The 16,553-nt window shown below is 53.5% G+C and overlaps 1 protein-coding gene across 2 annotated transcripts in view; it reads right to left on the reverse strand.

Annotated features, from left to right (window-relative positions):
- The window catches only part of INPP5B (inositol polyphosphate-5-phosphatase B), a 48,156-nt gene extending 36,176 nt beyond the window's left edge, over nt 1-11,980 (reverse strand). The window contains exons 1-4 of one of the 2 annotated variants that reach the window (XM_078880295.1): nt 11,718-11,980; nt 3,805-3,875; nt 2,330-2,518; nt 1,793-1,894 (exon numbers count right to left, since the gene is read on the reverse strand). In XM_078880295.1, the coding sequence (XP_078736421.1) occupies nt 1,793-1,894; nt 2,330-2,518; nt 3,805-3,857 (344 nt within the window). In that variant the 5' untranslated portion in view covers nt 3,858-3,875; nt 11,718-11,980. Of the gene's footprint in view, nt 1-1,792; nt 1,895-2,329; nt 2,519-3,804; nt 3,876-11,699 lie in introns of both variants that reach the window. The other variant, XM_078880294.1, reaches the window with a different exon arrangement.
- Between the last annotated feature and the right edge of the window lie 4,573 nt (nt 11,981-16,553).

Below are 16,553 nucleotides of genomic sequence, written 5' to 3' on the forward strand. Positions count from 1 at the left end.
ACACACTCACACTAACACACACACACACTGACTCACGCTAACCCACTCACACTAACACACACACACTCACGCTAACACACTCACACTAACACACACACACACACACTCACGCTAACACACTCACACTAACACACACACACACTGACTCACGCTAACACACTCACACTAACACACACACACACACACTCACGCTAACACACTCACACTAACACACACACACACTGACTCATGCTGACACACTCACACTAACACACACACACACTGACTCACGCTAACACACTCACACTAACACACACACACACTCACGCTAACACACTCACACACTGACTCACACTAATACACTCACACTAATACACTCACGCTAACACACTCCCACTAACACACACTCACGCTAACACACTCACGCTAACACACACACACACACACTGACTCATGCTAACCCACTCACACTAACACACACACACTGACTCACGCTAACACACACACTGACTCACGCTGACACACTCACACTAACACACACACACACACTGACTCACGCTAACACACACACTGACTCACGCTGACACACTCACACTAACACACACACACACACACACTCACGCTAACACACTCACACACTGACTCACACTAATACACTCACACTAACACACTCACGCTAACACACTCCCACTAACACACACTCACGCTAACACACTCCCACTAACACACACTCACGCTAACACACTCACGCTAACACACACACACACTGACTCACGCTAACACACTCCCACTAACATACACACTCACGCTAACACACTCACGCTAACACACACACACACACTGACTCACGCTAACACACTCACTCTCCCACTAACGCACACACACACTGACTCACGCTAACACACTCACTCTCCAACTAACACACACACTCACGCGAACACGCTCATTTTCTCAGTAACGCACACACACACTGACTCACGCTAACACACTCCCACTAACATACACACTCACGCTAACACACTCACGCTAACACACACACACACTGACTCACGCTAACACACTCACTCTCCCACTAACGCACACACACACTGACTCACGCTAACACACTCACTCTCCAACTAACACACACACTCACGCGAACACGCTCATTTTCTCAGTAACGCACACACACACTGACTCACGCTAACACACTCCCACTAACATACACACTCACGCTAACACACACACTCTCCCACTAACACACACACACACTGACTCATGCTAATACACTCACTCTCACACTAACATACACACTCACGCTAACACACTCACTCTCCACTAACACACACACACTGACTCACGCTAACACACTCACTCTCACACTAACACACACACACACTGACTCATGCTAACACACTCACACTAACACACACACTCTCCCACTAACACACACACACTGACTCAGGCAATTGCCGACACACACACACACACACACGAGCCAAAACACTCACTCAAACACTCATTCACAGAGCCCTGGCCTATTGATGATATCACAGTGCTTGAAAACCCACTCAGCTCACGTTGAGACCTAGGGCAGAGACACGGGGACGTAGGCACACGGGGAGGAGACACGGGTCAAGGGAAACAGCGAGGAGATCCAGGTATGAGACACAGTGGAGACACCGCGAAGAGACGGGGGAGACACAGGGAAACACGGGGACAGTGGAGACATGGGGACACGGGAGACACGGGATGCGGAGACACTGGGGGGAGCCGCACGGAACTAAGCGCACGCGCGCGGAGCCGCACGGATGGATTGCGAGGCCACCTTTACCCCACGCAGTAGACGTCAGGCGGCTCGGGGTCGCCTGCGAGCCACGGGCCGAGCGCCTCGCCCGGCGACTGCCCGTTCACGTTGTACGTGCCCACGTGGAACCTGCACGGGGAGGGGGGGTCACATGAGGAAGCGGGGGCATTAAGGCGAGGAGACGCGGTGACGTGGAGGGGATACGGGGGCAAGAGGGGACACGGGGGGTCACGGGGGGTCACGGCGGGGTCACGGGGGGGTCACGGGGGGGTCACGGGGGTCACGGGGGAGTCACGGGGTGACATGGAGAAGCGGGGACGAAGTGACGCAGGGGGGACACGGGGATCTGTCAGAACAGTCGCAAGAAAGTGAAACAGTCAAGACGCACAGATTCACGGTCAAGAGTTCAAAGTTCACACATCAAGGGTCAGGGTTCAACGTTCAGGAGTCGGGGTACACGTGCGTGACCCCCCGTAACTCCCCGTGCCCCCCCCCCCCTCCACCCTCGTGCGTGGCCCCCCGTGCCCCCCCCCCCCTCCACCCTCGTGCGTGGCCCCCGCTCACCGGAAGTCTCGGGGGGTGGTGTACTCCCTCTCGCGGCTCAGCAGGAGGCACTTGACGAGGTTGTCACGAGCCCCGAACTGCTGGATGGAGAAGAGCTGCGAGCGCACGGGGGGCTCCATGTGGGGGGGCGGCGCGCCCCCCGCGGCAGACGCCTTCAACGCCCCCCCCTCGCCTGGCACGGGCGGGGGGCTGCGCTCAATGAACGCACACGCACGCACCCACACGCACACGTGTACATACAAGATACAAAGACAGATCTCCTGTATAGCCTTGACAGACTGTTGGGGCAAGTGCTGTTAGTGAGCACCTACAAAAGCCGGCACGGCGCACGAGGAAGCGGGTGGCCAGCATCACGCCCGGCCACCTTTGTCTCGCCAGTGGCGATGTTTTACAGACCGCACCAGGAACTCATTTAAGGCAGAGTCCACCTAGGGGAGGCCCAGGACTGGTTCAAATAATCTTCCCTGGTGTTGGCCATGAGCGGGGAGTCGAACTCGGGTTGCCGGGTTTGTAGCGCAGCGTGCTAACCGCTGTACTATTGCTCACCATATATACACGATCACACATACACACACGCACGCACACACGCACACGCACACACACAGGTGTACAACAAAAGAAGCACCGTTCGCCAATGAGTGACGGTGACGTCACCACGGCGCTTGTGCCAGGGCTAGTTGCACCTCGAGGCCACGTCAAGTGCGGCGGGCTCACCGACAGCTCACGGGCGAGACCCAGGTGCCATGGGTTGACCGAGATGACCGAAGAACCACCCGTGCTCCCCACTGTGCCACCTCGCAGCGTTTTATTTCCGCCCGGTGACTACGCTCGTTGTTGCGAGCGTCGCTCCTCTGCCCTCTGCTGTCGTTGGAGGGCGACTGCATCCTTCACGAGCCTCCTCATTCACAGAGGCCGATCTTGACACAGCCGGTACCGGTCATCGGCAAGTCTACTCAGCTCCATATCCTCCCGTACCACATCAGCCAATATCTTCTCCAGCCCCTGCCGTGCCCATTTAGCTCCCTCGATCCGACCAAACTGCTTGAGCAAACTGCTTGGGCACATAGTGGCTGGGCATGCAGGCTACATGACCGAGCCAGCACTGCCCCACCTGCCAAAGGAGCTCACTTATGGCGCCGTGTCTACATCTGTGAGCGCCTTACAAAATGTCAGCCTGGTTAAACCCAGGATGGACAGTAGGGAGGCCCGCCTGAATGTGTTGAACCTTTAAAAGGGCTGCACGCTTCACGAGCACAGAGACGGGAAGGCATTTCCCGTGGTGAAAAAGACCCGGAGCTTCGTGTGGAGCGACACACCAGGTAGCTTCCGCACAGCAGGACTACGCAGCAAATGAAAAGATAATGCCGCTGGACTAATCCGGAGTGAGACCTCCGCTGTCGAACCGGAGCTGGCCATAAGCACTCGGGTAGGGGAACTCCCTCCACAACTGGCCCATCGCTCCGACTCACTCTCACCGTCTGTGCGTTCTGCGCTGTCCACGCAAGTCCCCGTTGCTCTTCCCGTCCATCTCACCGGCTGGCCATTCCTGAAGGTGCGGGACACACGGGACGCAGAGACACATGGGGGCATTGTAGCATTGGTAACACTTCGCCTCTCTGCAGCCCTGAGCCAGTGGTGCAAATTCCACATTCTTATGGTAGGGTCTACGAGTCTCTCCGTCTAGGACAACCCCAGAAAGCACTAGCGATTTTATCGACCTCGAAGTCCCCAACCCCCCCACCCCCGCAAACAGGAACTGAACCCACGACCTTCCGATTGCAAGCCACTCGCTCCAGCGCTGACCAGCCACCCGGCGTTTACACTTCATTCAGTGAGCCACGCAAACCGAATCTTACCAAACACGACTTAAAACCAGGTAATGGAAAAGCCGGTCTGCCACGCGAGGACACGCGGTCTCGGAGGAGGCGACGGGTCAAAGCCCCAGACCAGGTTCCGTTGTCCCCCCGGGCGACTCGGTCTGCCCAACGTCGTCAGCAGCGGTAGCCGAGGAGCGCGCGGCCGCTGTGGGCACTGTGGCTCCCATGGGGCTGCAGGGCGATCGCCACGCAGGAGGGCGCCGCTACTGCTGCTGCTGCTGCTGCAGCCGGCCGGCGTTTTGCAGTGTGTGGCGATGGCCGCTACTGCCGCTGCTGCTGCTGCTGCGTAACCTCAACGGACGACTTTGCAGCATAATTTTTCTTAAAAGTTGGATTTGTGACGCTGGGGCCTCCTACTCGCTCTGAATGGCGTTGCGGGATCTTTATTGTAAGTGAAGCAGACGGCGCGTAGTACGCAGTCGGCAGTATTTCGTGGTCGACACACACTGCAGTATTAACCAGGGCAGCCTGCTAGATTCGAACTGCGAAGCCCCTTCAACAAGCAGCGGACACGCTGTCGCTGAGTCGCATCTCCCACTAAAAAAAACTACACATTTCTTTTTTCTTACCAGGTCAGGCCCACTGAGCTATGTAGCTCTTTTTCAGAAGCGACCTGGCCACAAAGGACAGCTCAACTAAGTGGCTTATCACGTGAAAATTCATAGCAACCAAGTACGCTAAACGCAGGTTGATTCTAAATGAGGAGGGAAAAACCGGAGGACCTGGAGAAAAATCCACGCCACCACGGGGAGTACGTGCAAACTCCAAATATTCAAGCGTTGAGGTCGGGATCGAACCCCACGACCTCCTGCATACCAGGCGAGGTAGTTAACATCTCCTAGCCACCGAGTACTAATCCCCCACCCCACCAGCATGGTGCCTTACATCCGAGCTCTCACGAGCAACACGATTACACCACCGCCACTGCACGCGCAGAGAGCGGCGTGAGGATTTACAAAACCAGCCCCCACCTCTTCATCCCCCTGCGGTGGGAGACGGAATCGGACCGGCGACCCCCTGGATTCCAAAGTCTCAACACCAGCGGGGCAGCTCATAAATACACGCGAAAACCACTCAGACTAACCCAGCCCGGTCACGTTGTCGCACAACCAACTTTGTGTAGTTATTTATAGAGGCAATGGGTCTGTTGCCTCCAAAACACTCTTCCATCGCTACGACTGCCACCACCATCACGGGGGCCGTTCCCGTGAACTTCACCCCTTGTCTGTACCCCACGCTGTGTTCAACAGCCACCACCGTACTGCAGGTCGCAACAACACTCACCAACTCAAAAAAATCGCAACCACTCAATTACCACACTGCAGGTCACCTCTCTGTGCGAGTCTCTGTGCAAGTCTACGAGTCTCTGTTTGTCTATGGGTCTCTTTTGGAGTCCAAGGATTCTACGTGCAAGTCTATGGATTTCCTGTGTGAGTCTATGGGTCTCTGTACGAGCCTGTGGGTTCCTATGCAAGTCTATGGGTCCTGATCAGCAGAGTCAGGCTTGCCTATATTGGTTCAACGCAGGTTCAAAGCAAGCAAACTCTGGACTGATTTCAAGCCTTGCATATATTGATTCAGCACAAGCAAACGCTGGACCGGTTTCAACATTCAGTGTCTCACCAGCAGAGCCAGGCTCGCTCGAACCAATGCTGATCGACTGCCAGATGTGTATAGTCAAGGGCCCTGTCAGATATGGGTCCAAAGTTTGACGCAAAACTCTCGAATACACAACAAAGAATATAATCACACCGAGGGGACCGAGACAAACCCCGCGGATCGCCGCTACAGCCGCACCGCGTCCCTCTGCGACCCGGCCCGGTGGCCTCTCGAGACCACGTCAAAACATCCCTCCGCTAATTAAACTCTCGCCGCCACCTCGGTGCGAACGGTAAACGAGCCGCGTGAACTCCTCCCTGGCGTGAATTTGCCAAGCCCGTGCCAACTTGCGGCGGCAGAGGCCGGATCGGGGTCTACACTAGGGCCAGTGGAGGGTTGGGGGGGGGGGAGATTGGAACGGACCCGAGCGTAGAAGCTCCACATTCCACACGCAGAGACCCACGTGCCCCACCAAAACCCCACGCGTCTCACCAAACTCCATGCGTCCCACCAAATCCCATGGGTCTTACGTAACTTCACACATCACACCAAATGCCACGGGTCTTACCAAATGCCAAGGGTTCCACCAAATCCCACGGATCATACCAAATGCCACGCATCACACCAAATCCCACGGGTCTCACCAAATGCCACGCATCACACCAAATCGCACGGGTCTCACCCAAACCTCTGTGCGCCGGCGATCTCGGGATCACAAGTCCAGTGCGACACTTGACCACTACACTGTTGCAGCACCGAATGCAAAAACGAGAATGATTTTAGCCACCCTCGTGTCGTACGGTGTTAACCTCGCGAACCGAGAATCACAAGACAGCAGCTGCCACAGTGCTGGTGGTCGGCGTTGCACTGGGCTTGCGATCCGGAGGTCGCCGGTTCCATTACATCTGTCGGCGTGGCAATTGAAACAAGTTTCTCAAAACTCCCTCCCCGCACTTTCCCCCCCCCCACTTTCCCACTCTCTCCGCCGCCTCCGTGAGAGAGGCAGTTTGCATAACAGACATCAAACACGGAACAAAGAGACGGGAGTTAAAAGGTGAGCCATAGCAGCTCGGAGCACATCGATAATCTGACGCTGGATAGCAACATCGCAGCGCGTCGAACGGAGCGAGTTTCCAATCAGTATGTGCTTTCCTGTTGTGAAGTGACGGGTCGGATGCAACGGAAACCCACAAAGAAAACGGAACGCAAACCAAAAAAGTTGCAGTGGAAATTCATGGCGGTCGACGTGTAATTGGTCTCACGCTGACGACGCGACAAAAAGCGGAACAATGCAGATTACAGACCCAATGCAGATGACAGACCCAATGCAGATGACAGAACCAATGCGAGCTTGTGTTGACTGGTTTGGAACAGAAACATTTGGGCTTTGCTACGGCCGGACGCATGACGCGCGAGAAGGGACGGACGATGGCCGAGAACGATCGAGGAGCGGCAGCCGAGGAAACGGAACGCGTCCAGGCGGAAGAGATGGAGCGATGACGTGAGCTCGTGTATCATGGAGCAGGTGCCCGGTAGATCGTTATTGCATCGCAGGATTGTGAGAGGTGGCTTGGGAGGCCTTCATCCAGCAGGGAATAGATCACGGCTGATGACGATGTTAAAAGAGTGAAATTGGTGCGCATTTCCTGCTAAGACAAACTCATCGGACAAATGGTCAGCAGCCAAGAAAACGGACAAAAACAACTGAGAAGTTCCGCACAGAAAGCGTCGAGAGAGAGAGAGACGCCACGCAGGGACTGACACCGAGAGACTGGGAGAGGAACACCTGCATCGGAGAACACGTGATGTATCACACCGCTTAGACCGTGAAGGCAACGTCAGTGGGGCGCGATAATTATGCAGGAAGACGTCACGGGAAGGGACATGACCCAAGAGGGAAACAAACCCCTGCGGATATGGAGCAACGCCGCTATCAGGCCGTGTGCAGCGGTGGGAGGGATTGTGACAACGCAGGACGTGACTGGCCCTTCAACAAAAGTTTAAATTCATTTAGTTTTAACCACTCAAGTGTTAACCACTCAAGATAGCAGGGTCTCAGTTAGATCGCGTAAATATAAATGTGTCGTTAGACCCGCCACCACCTGACAAAGCAAATTAGTAAGGTTTGTCACGTAAACAGAACGTGCCAGTTAGTTAATAGTGCAGTGCACCACTGTGTTGGAGAGTAAACCCACTGCAGCATTTACAATTCAAGTAGCGTGATGTTTCGCCTGGAATTACAACCAGCATCACCAGGCGATCGCCAGAGTTGTCGACAGCCAGAGTTGTCACCTGATGATGCTGGTTGTAATTACTGGCAAAAAGTCGTAGTCGAATTGTAAATGTTGAAGTGGGTTTACTCTCCAACACACCGGTGTGCTGAACTAGTAAAGAATTGGTGTGTTTTGTTTACGTTACAAACCTTACGAATTGTCTGTGTCGGGTGGTGGCGGGTTTATATTTATATTTACACGATCTAACCCAAAAACAACTATTATGGACAGCATGGTCTCGTTTGCAAGAGGGAGCTGAGTCAGCCAAATGACAAAAGCATAGAAACTAAGTATATAACAACGGAGCAAATAGAGATCAGACCAGAGACAAACAGACAGAGATCAGAGCAGAGACAGGCAGACATAGATCAGAGCAGAGACAGACAGACAGAGATCAGAGCAGAGACAGACAGACAGAGATCAAAGCAGAGACAGACAGACAGAGATCAGAGCAGAGACAGGCAGACAGAGATCAGAGCAGAGACAGACAGACAGAGATCAGAGCAGAGACAGGCAGACAGAGATCAGAGACAGACAGACAGATAGAGATCAGAGTAAAGACAGACAGAGATCAGAGACAGACAGACAGATAGAGATCAGAGCAGAGACAGACAAATAGAAATAATCACCAAAATAATTGCGTCCCCTGTATTCAAGAAAGGCAAACGCTAACATCCTAAATAAATATACATCTGCCATAAAAATGTATATAAATTCTGTAAAAAATTTTACAGTTTTTTTTGTAAAAATTTTTTTTCAAGAAATCGAACAAATTGGTTCCTAAAACCCATCGGTGGTAACATAACGCGAGGAGAAACGTCGCGAGGGACCCCGAGTGAGCACTGCACGCGATTGTGACAGACGTGGGACACGCGTCAGAGTGATGGGCACGGCCGCATCTGGGAAGCCAAAGCGAGTTAGTGGATGGGTGACCACCTGCACCACCAGGGCTTGCCAAGGTGTTGTGGCCAAGAGGTGGCCAAGAGGTGGCAGTGCTGGGATTTCTCTGGCGAGATGTTAGGTCCATCGTCTGGTATACAGGAGGTCGTGGGTTCGATCCCGACCCTGACGATGCATGGTTGGAGTTGGCGTGTCTCTTCTCCTCGTGGCCGCGTGGATGTTTCTCCAGATCCTCCGATTTACCTCTACATTTAGAATCGTGCGTTTAGAGTATTTGACTGCGACACATTTCGACACGATAAGTCACTTTATTTGTGCCATCATTTGTGGCCAGATGGCTTCTGGAAAGAAAAAAAGAACTGTATAGCTCAATGGGCCTTACCTGGTAAAACAAAAAAATGTGTTTAATAGTTTCCTCCGACACGAAGCCAAATCCTCTCTGTGTGGCAGGACCCTCTTGAGAGCGAGTCCTGAGTCTCGTTGAGGTTTCTGACTTCAAAGACTCGAAAACTCATATACAGACGCATGGCCTTGCACAGAAACCCACGGGTTTACAGAGACCCATGGACTCACACCGAGCCCCCAAAGCCTCACACGGAAGACCCCGTGGACTCAAGTGACCCAGTACTCACACAGAGATCAAATAGATTGAGGGACCCGAAGTCTCACATCGAGACCCACAGAGACTCGCACATAAACCCAGGGATGCATACGAAGACCCATGGATTCAGAGACGCGTGGATTCACAGAGACCCACACTCACACAGAGACCCATAGACTAACACGGATACCCAGAGACTCGCACATAAACCCATGGACTCATACGAAGACCGTGGATTCACAGAGACCCACACTCACACAGAGGACCATAGACTAACACGGATACCCGCAGACTTGCACGGAAGACCCATAGTATCACACAGAGACCCAAAGTCTCACACAGAGACCCATTGACTAAGACGGATACCCAGAGACTCACAACTAAACCCATGGAATCAAACGAAGACTTGTGGATTCTCAGAGACCCATGGATTCAGAGACCCACACCGACACAGTGACCAATTGACTAACACGGAGACCCACAGACTCACACGGAGACCCACAGCCTCCCCCCGCGAGCGAGGAGCCCGAGCCGGGCACCGCGCTGGGTGGTGTGGGGTGGTGTGGGGTGTGTGGGGTGGTGTGGTGTGGGGTGGTGTGGTGTGGGGTGGTGTGGTGTGGGGTGGTGTGGGGTGGTGTTGTGTGGGGTGGTGTGGGGTGGTGTGGGGTGTGTGGGGTGGTGTTGTGTGGGGTGGTGTGGGGTGGTGTTGTGTGGGGTGGTGTGGGGTGGTGTGGGGTGTGTGGGGTGGTGTGGGGTGGGGTGGTGTGGGGTGGTGTGGGGTGGTGTTGTGTGGGGTGGGGTGGTGTGGTGTGGGGTGGTGTGGGGTGGTGTGTGGGGTGTGTGGGGTGGTGTGGGGTGGTGTGGGGTGTGTGGGGTGGTGTGGGGTGGTGTGGTGTGTGGGGGTGTGGGGTGGTGTGGGGTGGTGTGGGGTGTGTGGGGTGTGTGGGGTGGTGTGGGGTGTGTGGGGTGGTGTGGGGTGGTGTGGGGTGTGTGCGGTGTGTGGGGTGGTGTGGTGTGTGGGGGTGTGTGGGGTGGTGTGGGGTGGTGTGGGGTGTGTGGGGTGGTGTGGTGTGTGGGGGTGTGTGGGGTGGTGTGGGGTGGTGTGGGGTGTGTGGGGTGGTGTGGGGTGGTGTGGGGTGGTGTGGTGTGTGGGGTGGTGTGGGGTGGTGTGGGGTGGTGTGGGGTGGTGTGGGGTGTGTGGGGTGGTGTGGGGTGGTGTGGGGTGGTGTGGGGTATGTGGGGTGGTGTGGTGTGTGGGGGTGTGTGGGGTGGTGTGGGGTGGTGTGGGGTGTGTGGGGTGTGTGGGGTGGTGTGGGGTGGTGTGGGGTGGTGTGGTGTGTGGGGGTGTGTGGGGTGGTGTGGGGTGGTGTGGGGTGTGTGGGGTGGTGTGGAGTGGTGTGGGGTGGTGTGGGGTGGTGTGGTGTGTGGGGTGGTGTGGGGTGGTGTGATGTTGTGTGGGGTGTGTGGGGTGGTGTTGTGTGGGGTGGTGTGGGGTGGTGTGGGGTGCTGTGGTGTGGGGTGGTGTGGGGTGGTGTGGGGTGGTGTGGTGTGTGGGGTGGTGTGGGGTGGTGTGGGGTGGTGTGGGGTGGTGTGGTGTGTGGGGTGGTGTGGGGTGGTGTGGGGTGGTGTGGGGTGTGTGGGGTGGTGTGGGGTGGTGTGGGGTGGTGTGGGGTATGTGGGGTGGTGTGGTGTGTGGGGGTGTGTGGGGTGGTGTGGGGTGGTGTGGGGTGTGTGGGGTGTGTGGGGTGGTGTGGGGTGTGTGGGGTGTGTGGGGTGGTGTGGGGTGGTGTGATGTTGTGTGGGGTGTGTGGGGTGGTGGTGTGGGGTGGTGTGGGGTGCTGTGGTGTGGGGTGGTGTGGGGTGGTGTGGGGTGGTGTGGTGTGTGGGGTGGTGTGGTGTGTGGGGGTGTGTGGGGTGGTGTGGGGTGGTGTGGGGTGGTGTGGGGTGGTGTGGGGTGCTGTGGTGTGGGGTGGTGTGGGGTGCTGTGGTGTGGGGTGGTGTGGGGTGGTGTGGGGTGGTGTGGTGTGTGGGGTGGTGTGGGGTGGTGTGGGGTGGTGTGGGGTGTGTGGGGTGCTGTGGTGTGGGGTGGTGTGGGGTGGTGTGTCGAGTGCTCGGGGTACCCTGCGACTCCTGGTCACCGGTGGCCGCTGTCTCTCAGGCTGGCGACATCGCGCGGACCGGCCACGGCGTCCCCTGCTGCTGCTGCTGTTGTTGCTGTTGTTGTTGCTGCTGTTGCCGCTGCCCCTGGCGGGTGGCCGCGAACCCGGCGGCGGCGGTCGCGGATTTGTGGAGTGCCCCGGGCTCCTGTCTCTCTCTGGGCCCGACGCCCGCTTCGGATTCCCCAGCTCGGACAGGCGCGTCCGGCCGCCCGGGCACCGCTCCCATTGGTCGGCGCCGAGAGCTCCGCCTACTCGTGACCAATCCGCGTGCGAGCTCACACCCCCCCCACCGCCGCTGCGCGTGTGTGCGCTGCGGAATGTTAAAGCTGCCCTGTGACGTCACTGGCCCTGTGGGGGGGGCGTGGGGGGGGTTGGGTGACGTCACAGCGGAATTGCTCGCCGCCATCTTGCCTAGGGGAAGCGTGCTGCCATCTTACTCAGGGGGGAAGATGGCGGAAACTTGTCGCCTGAGAATTGCAGGCTGTTTCAAAAAGATGTTAACATTTACATGGAACTATCGTTTTTAATGGAAAAATAATGGATAATACACTGGAACTTGAAAACAAACGTATTTTAGTAGCTTCAACACGTGCCTGGAATCTTTTCCAGGTGGTCTCCAGAGCCAGGAGGCACTTTTTTGTGGTATTGTTGCAAATTCTCGGAAGTGTTAGAACATGTTTTTTAAGCACTCTGTTATAGCGTCCTTCCTCTGGGTAAACAAGCAACTCGTTATTTGGGGATGCTGTTGCTGCGTTGGCAGTGGCTGTACAGGCACAATGGACAAACAAAAGCTCAACACATTTGTCAATCATCATCATGATGCCTCCTTTGCCAGTGTCAAAATACAATAATAGGGTGTTTTCTGCTTTTTTATGGTGACAAAACTGAAACCTTTTGCAAGGGAATCATGTTTACATTAACCACAATACTTGCAGTCAAAATGCAAACAAAAAACAACACTCTGATAATTAATGCATTGTGTGGACCAATCAGTTTCAAGGACAATGCATTAATTATGAGTGTTGTTTTTGTTTGCATTTTGGCTGCAAGTATTGTGGTTAATGTAAACATGATTCCTTGCAAAAGGTTTCAGTTTTGTCGCCAGAAAAAGGGGAAACCCCCTATTATTACATTTGTCAATAACACGTATAAACCACTCGTTCATTGGATGAATGTTAATAAATAGAGGTCTGCAGAGCTTAGGCAAACGTTGGTAGCTTTGGTGCTGCTGCTGCATTCCCGCTCGCCTCGGGTTCTGCCTCCCGGTGCCTCTGAGTCGTCCTCGTCGAGAACGAGCGAAGACAGAGTGGCGCTCCCTTATAAGTTGACATTGTTGCTGTTGTACGATACAGTGATGTAAACAGTTCTCAGAATCAGAATATTTATTATATTGGGATAATCCGATGAGCTATGAAGCTCCTTTTCACAGATTGCGGTAGGGACACGGGGTAAGGACGTCACAACAACAAACACTAAAGACACAAACACGATAGGGGTGCAACGTCCAAGAAAGGTCAACAAATCACCCAACACACAAACAAATACAACATGAAACCATCCACATACTACCAGGCAAAGCCCACTAACGTATTAAGGGGCCGTCCATAAATGACGTCCCGCACCTAGGGGTTAGACATTTGTGACGAGGGGGGGGGGGTTGATAAATGTGACGTCACATCAAAATGCGCAACTTTAAATAAATATAGACAACACGTTCTACTTAATTAAATATACTTTTTAATAAATGTTTTCTCCTACAACATCAGAGTGCAGCGCCACATTGAATACGCACTACAATGACAATAGCTTAAAGCGATTTGAAGCAGGTTTTATTTTTTGGGGGAGGGCAGAGCTTTGTGACGTCATATTTGAGGGGGGGGGGGCTCTGACTTTTTGTGACGCCGTGTGACGAGGTGGGGGGGGGTCAAAAATCGTCCAAAATCGAATGACGTCATTTATGGACGGCCACATAGCTCATTTTTCAGAAGCGACCTGGCCACAAATGACCGCTCAATAAAGTGGATTATCATTTCGAAATTTATAGCAGCATACTATTCTAAATAGTCTAATCGCATGTTTCTAAATGTGCCCTGTGCCTACTTCCTTTCACCGAGCTCTGTAAGTTGAATTCTGCCGTGAATTGTCGCGGCAGTTAAATGTAACGTAGTCGATGTCCGTCACGTGGTTTGTAGCTGGCGTGGTGTTGGCCAATTGTCTTTGTTTTGCCTAATCCCAAAGTGTGTTCACAACAATACTCACTCATCCACTCACCCACCACACTTATCCACTCACCCACCTTACCCATACACTCACATATCTTTCCACACCGACTCACTCAAACGCCACTGCAGGTCATAACACTCGCACTCACTCACCCGCTCACACACCCACTCCCCGACACACTCAGCCATTCACCCAACTACTCACCCACGTATTCACTTATCTAACTCACCTTTCTATCCGCTCAGCCACCACACTGCAGGTCACACCGACACATTCACTCAAATTTACATGGAGATCCATAGAGTTACATGGAGACACACAGAGTTACATGGAGGCACGTAGGGTTAAATATGAATTCAGACTTTATTATTTCAGCTGGGAGGGCCGCCATTGAGTTGAGCAGCCATTTCACAAGGGCACAAGACAGTGACGGCAGTCACAGGACATCGCAGTGACACACATCTACGCAGAGATCCATAGAGTTAGACTCATGGAGATCCACAGAGTTACACAGAGATCCATCGAGTTACACAGAGATCCATAGAGTTACACAGAGATCCATAGAGTTAGACTCATGGAGATCCACAGAGTTACACAGAGATCCATCGAGTTACACAGAGATCCATAGAGTTACACAGAGATCCATAGAGTTAGACTCATGGAGATCCACAGAGTTACACAGAGATCCATCGAGTTACACAGAGATCCATAGAGTTACACAGAGATCCATAGAGTTAGACTCATGGAGATCCACAGAGTTACACAGAGATCCATCGAGTTACACAGAGATCCATAGAGTTACTCGGAGATCCATAGAGATACACAGAGACTCACAGAGTTACACAGAGATCCATAGAGTTACTCGGAGATCCATAGAGTTAGACTCATGGAGATCCATAGAGTTACACAGAGACTCACAGAGTTACACAGAGACTCACAGAGTTACACAGAGATCCATAGAGTTACACAGAGACTCACAGAGTTACACCGAGATCCATAGAGTTACACAGAGACGCACAGAGTTACACCGAGATCCATAGAGTTACACAGAGACTCACAGAGTTACACAGAGACTCACAGAGTTACACATAGATCCATCCAGTTACAGAGACGCACAGACCGCAGGCCAAGACCGTCGCAGGGTGGATGGAATGTGTAGTCGACTCGCAAGGAGCAAAAACAACAAGTGAAGACCAAACCCACGCATGGTTTGGTGTGCGAATCAAAAACAGTTGTTCAGAACCACAACCACAACTCTTCACATGTTTCACCGACACGCTGCCCTCCCCAACAGAGAAATACAACGACGATGTCACTCGTTGGAGAGTTGGTGGTGCAGCGGTTAGCGCACTGAACGCTGAAGTTTATCCGCGTCCTCCGGGTTTCCCCTTCACATGTATAAAGATGTGTGTTAGACTATTTTGGCTGCTCTACATTTCGACGAGATAAGCCACTTCGTTGAGCCATCATTTGTGGCCAGGCCGCTTCTGACAAAGAGCCGCATAGCTCAGTGGGGACCTTACCTGGTCAAATTAAAAACATATATTGTTTCAATTGTGGTTTGATATGTTGAACTTCTTTCGCACCGTACGTAGCCAAGTGCGAGGGAAGGACAACAATCATCCCCCTACTGGGAAATAAACTTGACAGGACCATCCTCAAACAGCCAGAGCCTCAATTTTTGACTTAAAACTTTCGTGACTGCAGGAATTCATATTCTTGGTTCTTTCGGTAAAGTCACGTAGATAGAAAATACAACTAATAAATAACAAAATAAACGCAAAAACCACGACGTTTCGATCGCAACACAAGCGCCTGATGAAGACCGCTTGTGTTGCGATCGAAATGTCGTGGTTTTTTGCTTTTATTTTTTATTTAAAAAATGTTTTTTATTTAAATTTATTTTTTATCTACGTGACTTTACCGAAAGAACCAAGATTATGTAGTCTCAGTGACGCTTACCTGTGTAGGGGTGTTAGAGAGAGAGCCCGTTATGCATGGCAGCCTATGGTAAACAAACACAGTGGGCGGGGCTACGTGAGTGCACGGGCAGGTGCCCTCTACGACGTCCGCGCCAGGCACCCTGGGGGGCCGATTCGGACGTTACGATCCCCCGGGGCCCCACCCCTCAGGGAGGGGGGCGTATAAAAGGGGAATGTATCGGGGGGCTCGGGAGTGATGTGTTAGCTAAGAAGAGAAGACGGAAGACGTCTTAGATAGAGCCCTGGTCTCCCCCTGGTACGCCGTCCTTATCAGGACCGCGCAGGCTCGAGCCAGTGGCGTGGTACCAGAGCCAGAGCCAGTGCTGGTCTGGACTCTGGGTACCGGGCCCGACTGACCAGTGTCGGGCCAAGATAGACTCCCCTAGCCCATTAGTGGAGGACTCAGAGGCAGGCTAGGGTTAGCTAAGAGGTGTGTCCTCAGATAGACGGGTGAGGGGGCCGATACCCCCTCAAATGTGTATGCCACAACGTTGGTGTTAAATAAACAAGTGTGCCTCCAACTCCGGTGTGAACGAGTCATAAGCGTTACTACACCTGGGTAACAGTGAAACCAAATACCGCTCCTCATCCTCCAACGCAGCCTTGCCCA

Source organism: Lampetra fluviatilis, chromosome 57 (genome assembly GCF_964198595.1).
Source record: "Lampetra fluviatilis chromosome 57, kcLamFluv1.1, whole genome shotgun sequence".
In the NCBI taxonomy this organism is placed as follows: Eukaryota; Metazoa; Chordata; class Hyperoartia; order Petromyzontiformes; family Petromyzontidae; genus Lampetra; species Lampetra fluviatilis.